This window comes from Alosa sapidissima, chromosome 2, assembly GCF_018492685.1.
Source record: "Alosa sapidissima isolate fAloSap1 chromosome 2, fAloSap1.pri, whole genome shotgun sequence".
NCBI lineage: Eukaryota > Metazoa > Chordata > Actinopteri > Clupeiformes > Clupeidae > Alosa > Alosa sapidissima.
In genome coordinates this window covers 17,201,072-17,209,123 of record NC_055958.1, presented here as the reverse complement: position 1 = coordinate 17,209,123, position 8,052 = coordinate 17,201,072, and the positions used below count along the sequence as shown (strand labels likewise).

The following is an 8,052-nucleotide window of genomic DNA, read 5'->3' as shown; positions in this document are numbered from 1 at the left end:
TTCTTGGTAGCCTGAACCTATTTGAGATTTCTCAGGAACATCAATGGTCACAGGGAGATGTTACCTCCCCGCTGCATATTCACAAGCAGGTGTTAGAGGCCGTCTAGTGACGCTAATGACAGCCACTGCTCGCCTTCGCCTCACAATACACTGATATCTAGACCCGAGGGCCACTCTCAACTGACATTTGAAAATGGGACCCACGCTTGACTTGAACCAATTCACACCCATTTGCGAATCACCTATGAACGATGAATCACACATATGCACAGTGTAAATAGAAATGCAGACCTTTCCCCATCTATTCCCCTTTCAGGTGTGGGTCAGATTGGGGGGCGGGGGTATTGGTGCAGTGGTTTGCTTGGTTTCAACATCAAACTCAATATTCAACCCCTAATACATCTAATTAGATCTAATTGGAGATGATGACCATACCAACACAGTACAAAACATGATAGCTTCACCCTCCCAAAATGCGCATATGCTGGCAGTGTTGCTCCCATTGTGACAAAGTACGAGACTCATGTGAGAAGATCATCTCCGCTTTGAACATCTGGGAATCTTCCAAAAAGCCCGAAACATTCCACATTCCAAACCAGAACTCCTCCCTTTCAAAGGCAGTCTTACAGAAACAGACTGTGTCGTGATACTGAGCGGTGTGTATTTTAATCCGATTGGCCCCAAGATGTGTCTGTCTCGATTATGGACTGGTGGGAGGAGTTATACTGGACGATTGGAAGGCGGCGATAATGACACTTGTGTTCCTCATTCTTGTCAAATGCCGCTCTGTAGTGGAGCCCGGTAGTGGACTGAAGTTTACCATCTCATAACTGAGCAGTCATGAGGGATGGGGATATTTCAAATAATAATGCACCGATCCCAAGTAACCAAATCACAAAGGAGAAGATGATCGTTTTGCCGTAGTCTAGACTACTTGGGCTGCTCAAACAATAATTTGAGCTCAGTTGACAAAGTTTAGTCGATTTCAGGAGACGTCAACTGTTCTCATTGAAAATGAAAGCTCTTTTGGACATTTGAACATTTCAAAGATATTGGTTTGACGCGCGAGCCACTGGAAATATCCTACTTGTTGCATGAAAAGATCTCGTGGACAGAAGAATGCATCTAGGTAAAGAATCTATCACAATGATTTCGAACTGGCTGCATGTCAGAGCGTGTTACTGTTGTTTTGATTAGCCAACACAAAGTGCGTTCACTGAGAGCAGGATAAATGTTTACCATTGTGCGTAAAGACCTTTTTGGTAATCAAGAGAGACTCCGACCTATTTCAGGCTATTTAGGCCATATAGTTAACACAACTGTAATCACTACCAGCCGTTAAAAGTGACCCACCCCAAGACAGATGTGCAATTATTTGTCTGCTGCTGGCAAGTATCACACTTCGCGCGTAGGTTTTTATTAAATGGCTCGGATAGACGGGCGCCCATTTCAAACTTACTTTGCGGCTTTTTTCATTCAGTAAAATACACGGCTTTTACTTTCCTGCGAATTTTGCACCACATTAACATGTCGGAGCGGGACTGTTATGGAGACGGCGTGTGCGGGGATGGAGCCCCTGAGTTTCTACCCGCGAGGGCATCCCGTGCAGGAAGACGAAGCGGCGTCATCCTACCGACCACCGAGCGATCGAGTCCGGACACTGAGAGCGTGCTTTTGGAGGCAGTGAAGGCAGCTCCACGAAGAAGCAGCATTATCAAGGTATGCACAATAGTTTCAGAATCCAGACCTTGTTTTGTCGTGATGACTAAACGCTGGTCTGGAGACAAAGTTAGTTAATACGCTTGCACAAGATAGCCATAAGGTTCACCAGCTTTGCTTTGAATTAGCTGACGTTAATCTCTCAAAACGCTCACACATCATCATACAAATGACCAGGTTATAGCCCAACATCACCCGCTAAAGCAACAGGCACAATTCATCTAAGAAGTGGCCCAGAAACGACCATGAATTATTAGAGTAATTGAAGTAGGGTAGCCTAGAGATTGTTATTATTCAACTAAGCCGACAAGCTACAGGTGTATGACTGGTACATTTCAGGCATGTCAGTAGATCTATTTATGAGACATTTTTGTGGTGAGTGAGTTCCAATAGTAGATGTCGTCCAACTCGATTGTTTGAGAGTCTGTTATATAATCTGGGAAACATTCTTGAATTTCCACTTTGGGATCAATAAAGTATCTATCTATCTATCTATCTATTCTGAAGAATTGTGTAGTAGAGGACAATGATTCAGACCTCACACAGACTTACTGGCCTTTTGTGCCGAAGATCCAATCTGGTTTTTAATCTTATTTTGGAATCAGTGCTGAAGTGTCCCCAATGCATCTGAAGTATAATCTAACTTTACAAATGCACTGTGGTTTAATGTCACAGTGGTGGTGAAATAAACACATATGCTGTTGTCTGCACACAAAGCATTCACTGACGTTCACTAAATACCAGCTAGATGTTATTTGGCTGTCCAGTGGTCAACACTTCACCACGAACAAGACCTCTACAATACTCATTCTCCATTCTCTAGTGTAGGACATTTAGCCTCTCTGTCAATAAGATCATAGGCATGGCAGTTTGCAATTATGTAAGGTCAACATATTCAGTGCCTCTCCAGTTGAACTGTTCAGTACTGTACGCTGCACACAAAATAGTTGTATTTATGAATTAAATCTCAAGTATGTGTAAATTGTATTCTAACACCCCCTGTCATTCTAGATTTCAGTTTAGCTGCCTGACAAACACATTCATTTAGTTAAATGTGAGAAGTGGAAACAGATTTTATTTCATCACATTGCATTTCAGCATTTCAGGTCAGATATCTGTTGTGCTGCCCAGTGTGTTGAGACCCAATATTGTGACCTGATGACATCAGCATATTGGAAGTTGACTAGTGGTAATCTTTCCTGTAACGGGACAATGATAGGGTCAAGAGATGCTGGTGTTTGCAGCCAATCCTATTTGGGGACTTGGGGTCTAAATAATGGGTCTTTAAAATAAGTAGGCTACATTTGCAGTGTTGGTGACACTGATGACCCCGTTGACGGAAAGCAAATCCCACTGGTGTAGCTTCCTGAAAGCGTGTACCGCTGAACTTTAAGCAGCCGATACATGTAGTTAAAAGTTACCTTAAACCGTCTTGGAACACAGGCTTGTGTTGCAGCCAGCACTCTCAAATGTCTAACAGTGAGGGTCTCAAATGAACAAAGCTGTTGATGAGGTGAGAGTCTTTGTTGTGGTGGTTGTGCCAGGCGACCTACCAAACCATGTCATTATGACAGACACAGAACACTCCATCAGTGTGGTGGTCCTGTAGTAACTGTAACTGTAGTGAGAGAAGACCTCTAAAGCATTTGTAACTGTAGTGAGAGAAGAACTCTAAAGCATTTGTAACTGTAGTGAGAGAAGACCTCTAAAGCATTTGTAACTGTAGTGAGAGAAGACCTCTAAAGCATTTGAAGATTCCCCTCTTTGTTCACTGGCGGACTCCAAAGTGGACAAAGTGTAGTAATCCTCCTCTTCGCGTCAAGCGTGGCCTTTGTGTCCGGGTCCCTCATGCTCGAATTCAAACCCAGTCATGACCAAGGGCAACAAAGTTCCTCTTGAGCCGGGAAGCGGTACGCAGCGATCAACAGATGGCAAAGAGGATGATGATGTCAGTGGCAGGCACAGTCAGCGGTGTGCAGGGAGGAAGGAGGAGGGGGTTGGATGGAGGGAGGGGTGTGTGTGTGGTCACGTGTTGCTCCTAAGCCGTGGCTCTTGGTGCATCATACAGGGATGCTGGGGGTGGACAATGCCCTCTCCTCATCGGCCCATCACAGACCCCGTTTCATCAGCAGTAACACGCATCTCAAGGGGCTTTTCTGAGTGATGTTGTCACAGGAGTATTATGAGAATAGTTGATTTGCTTTGTCCCATGTGTTCCATTGATTTCATCCATTCTCTGGATATTTGAAAGTTGGCCTTTACTTGTAAACCTTGGTAGAGTGGAGGAGGCCTTGGATTGCACATTGTATGACCCGAAAAGGCAGAATATTTGTTGGCTAGGCCTCAGAGAATTTGTTTCCCTAACAAGTGATTCCACCACATCACCCAAGAGCACGGTGTGCAGTGCTTACATACTTGTACAGACTAAACAAACTTGTAGAGAGAGGATAGCTTGATGCTACATCAATGAAGTTATTAGACGACTGCTGGCACAAGCCTCAGGCTAATACTGCTCTATTCTGGGACATTGGCCACATTTACATGGACACTTTTAATCAGATTAGAAATGGAATAACAGCTCAAATAAACAGAATAAAAAATTCTCATATAAACACCTCAATCAGAATAAAAAATACCTGATCCGATCAGAATTGGAATGAGGTGGTGTATTCCGTTTTTATTCCAATTGAACAGCCATGTATACTGTCAACATTGAGCTTTGAAAATAAGGGAGATTTCCCGGGTTTCTCACGCAGAATACTAACCTGACTCTCGCCAGATGAATTTCGTTCCGCCTAGCTCCACTCATCCATCTGGAACCGATCCATTGGAATGGTGTTTCAGAAGGCTGGGCCTAATCAAAATTGCTTGCATATGATTGAATAAGCCACTTGTCCGTCATCTATTGACGTGCTACTTCAACCACTCACATCGAAGCCAACCCGTGACGCTGATAACAGTCTCACAGTCGCTTTTACGCTATGTCACATCTATGAAACTCCCGCCCTGCGTCCTGATTGGCTCAACCATACAATCTCGTGCTGAAATCACTCTCAATGGAAGAGGTCCCAGATGGATGTGAGTGAAGCTAAGCGGAGCTAAGCAGAACGAAATTCATCTGGCGAGAGTCAGGTTAGCAGAATACGGGAAAATGTCAACATTCGTCCCCCAACGTTGGAAGGGTTGCAGTAGGCCTATTAGTCCGTTTCGCAATTGCAAGCTCGTGCATTGGTCAGCTAAACAATACAACAAAGTAGCCTACTTTATTTACGCCTAACAACAGCCTATATTAATTTGGTCAATTTTATACAGCCCTAACAAGGCTAAAGTTCTGTAATCGATGCCCCTGTGCGCTGTCATGGAGGGTGGGCTATGGCCTCAGGATTTCTTGCCAAATTACAGGAAGGAACATAAAAAAGAACCAATTTTGACCTCATGCTACGTTGTGATTGTTAGAAGACGGAATGCTGAGATGGTTGGAGAGTGTGGGAGTCAGCAAAAGGGGGTTGAATGGCAGGCATGAAAAGAAGTTGCTGCAGTGGTCTTCAGTCTAACGAAGTGGCGGTCATATAGGTTTAGTCAGATTTTTATTTTATTTTTTTTTCCTTCAATGAATTTCTGTCAATGATTTCCGGGACACTTTGATCCGTTGCCCACCTGCCGCACTGGGCCCCCCAAAAGGAGGTAGGCCGGACACAGTAGGCTACCCTTACAACTGATAAAACAGATATAGGCTAATATCACTAAATCAGTGATTTATTACATTGGTTGGAAGTTAATTTGTTTAACCTTCCCATCAACGTAATAACTTCCTGCAAACGTAATTATTATTACGTTGGTGGGAAATTGGGTTATTACGTTGGCAGTAGGCAATAGTTATTATGTTGGTGGGAAATGATTACGTTGGCAGGATTATTACGTTTAAAAAGTGCTGATTTTGTGCCAATTTTTATAACGTTGGTGGTTTATTACGTTGGTGGGAAGTTATTACGTTGGTGGGTGTTAAACGTACCCTTGTGTAAACAGACGGCACAATTTTTAATCAGAATATTTTAATTGGAATGACAAAAAACTGTCCATGTAAACGGGGCTAATGTGAAGCCGGCAGATTCAGCTGTGTCTGGGTGGAGGTAATTAGTATAGCGCCCCCTAGTAAATGAAGGAAGATGAGATAAGAGCTGATTGATCAGAGGGATTTTTCCTGTCCTTTCTTTATTTTTATATATTTGGCTGACATTTTTATCCAAAGCGACGAACAGATTTCAATTAATTGCAGGGTCAGATTCCCTGGGGTAACTCGGGGTTAAGTGCCAGCCAGGCACCTGGGAATTGAACTCACAACTTTTCGGGCTACTGCATGCTAACCCGGCTCCTTATCCACTACCCTACCATAGCTATCCTTATTATATGGTGCTTCAGAGTGATTAGGATTACAATAATGCATGGCTCTCTCGTCTAATGTGACCTGCTCTCTTTAGGTTTAACACTCTTTTAATTTAGCCCCGCGGTAGCCAAGATTGTAATCACCACCTGCTTGAATCGGTTGATATGGATTAGGGTCAAACGTTGCATGCGAAACGGATGTCTAATCAGTTGATGTCGCTGTTTTTTCACTGAAATCCAACCCCGTTCATAGCTACTCATTGAAATGAAATGATAAGCCTGATTTGGATGTCTATTAACAGTGTCTGTTTAGCGAGACCCTAGTGTGAAGTCTTGAGGGACACCAAGAGACTGTTACAAATTCAGCTGGCCTCAGGTGCATCAGTAGACAACTTCCATGTACAGCTGTTACCACAAAGCATCTTAACCACAGTGTTCCTAGATGTACTTAGATACAGATGACAGATGATGAGAATTGAAAGTGATTGTAGATTGAGTTGCCACACTTAGAAAGCTTAGAGGCTGTAACCTGTTGCCTGGGGCACAGCCTGTTGGATCCTATGATATTTGCGGTAAGCTGCTGGTTTAGTTTCATTCTGGCTTCAGTTGATGTGTGGGAAATCAATCATAGTGAAGACATTTCTGCAGTATTTCCATGTCTCTTGAATTACTTTTATTTTGGAAAGTAATTTTAAAATGTGCAGTTCAGATAGGGTTACATAATGTGAATGTGTTTCTGTACACTTATTCTAGAAGTAGATGTCATGTAGCATAACACCAAATGACTAAATGTTGTGAACACTAGCTGGTTTGTGCCTTAGAAGTGTATATGTCTTTCTGCACCACATCCTCTCCTCCTCCTTCACTGCTGTTTGTATCCCCTCCATCATGTTTCAGTTGCTGCCACTCAATCTCTCACCATCTTTCTCTCTCTCTCTCTCTCTCTCTCTCTCTCTCTATATATATATATATATATAAATATCTGTCTATCTATCTCTCTCACACACTTTCTCTATCTAAGCTTATGTATCTATGTATCTATCTATCTATCTATCTATCTATCTATCTATCTATCTATCTATCTATCTATCTATCGCACTATTTCTCTCTCACTCTATCTATCTATCTATCTATCTATCTATCTATCTATCTATCTATCTATTTTCTCTCCTTCTCTCTCTTCCTTCTTTATCATGAAGTATTCTCTCCTCCCTGTCCCTGCCATTCCCTCCTGCCCATTAGGCTAGCCGACCACTCTTCCTGATTCTCAGAAAATCTTATTTTTTTCTCTGTGAAACATGTTGTGTATTCAAGAAATGTGTATAATTTGAACACTAACACAGCACTAACAGTAAGCATTAGTTAAATCAATGTGAGTTAGTGCTCAGACGCATCTGTAACTCACATTGCAACCAGTATATTCAGTCTAAAAGGGGTCTGTTTCAGTGTCAGTTCAGTACTTGACAACATGTTTGTCTTTTCATGAAGGCAAATGAGTATTTTTCCACAACCACGTACAAAAAACCTTCTCACTTCTCCCTTTCATACTCACTCTCTCATCTCTCTTTCTCTCTCTTTATTTCTTTATTTCTCCTCTCCCCCCTGCCCTCCTATCCCCTCTTCGTCTCTGTGTTTCCTCTGTTCTTGTCCTCTCTGGACAATGATTTGTTTACAATGAGTTGCTGGCTACTGCTCAGTGGTAATGACAATGTTTCTGCTGTCACACAGTGTTCCTCTGTATGTCTGTGTGTGTGTCTGTATGTCTGTGTGTGTGTGTGTGTGTGTGTGTGTGTGTGTGTGTGTGTGTGTGTGTGTGTGTGTGTGTGTGTGCCTGCGCGTGAGAGTTTATGTAAGAGCTAGAAAGAGGGGGAACAATCCGGATAGAGGTTAGTGAGAAGCCTGTGTCCACTGGTGTCATCGTGACACCGGTGCCGCACTGCACTAGGAACC

The 8,052-nt window shown here is 42.9% G+C and overlaps 1 protein-coding gene across 1 annotated transcript in view; it reads left to right on the top strand.

Moving 5' to 3' along the window:
- Positions 1–786: 786 nt before the first annotated feature.
- The window catches only part of plcl1 (phospholipase C like 1), a 59,809-nt gene continuing 52,543 nt past the window's right edge, over positions 787–8,052 (top strand). The window contains 1 exon segment of the mRNA XM_042079764.1: positions 787–1,719. Within this exon segment, the coding sequence (XP_041935698.1) occupies positions 1,528–1,719 (192 nt within the window). The 5' untranslated portion in view covers positions 787–1,527.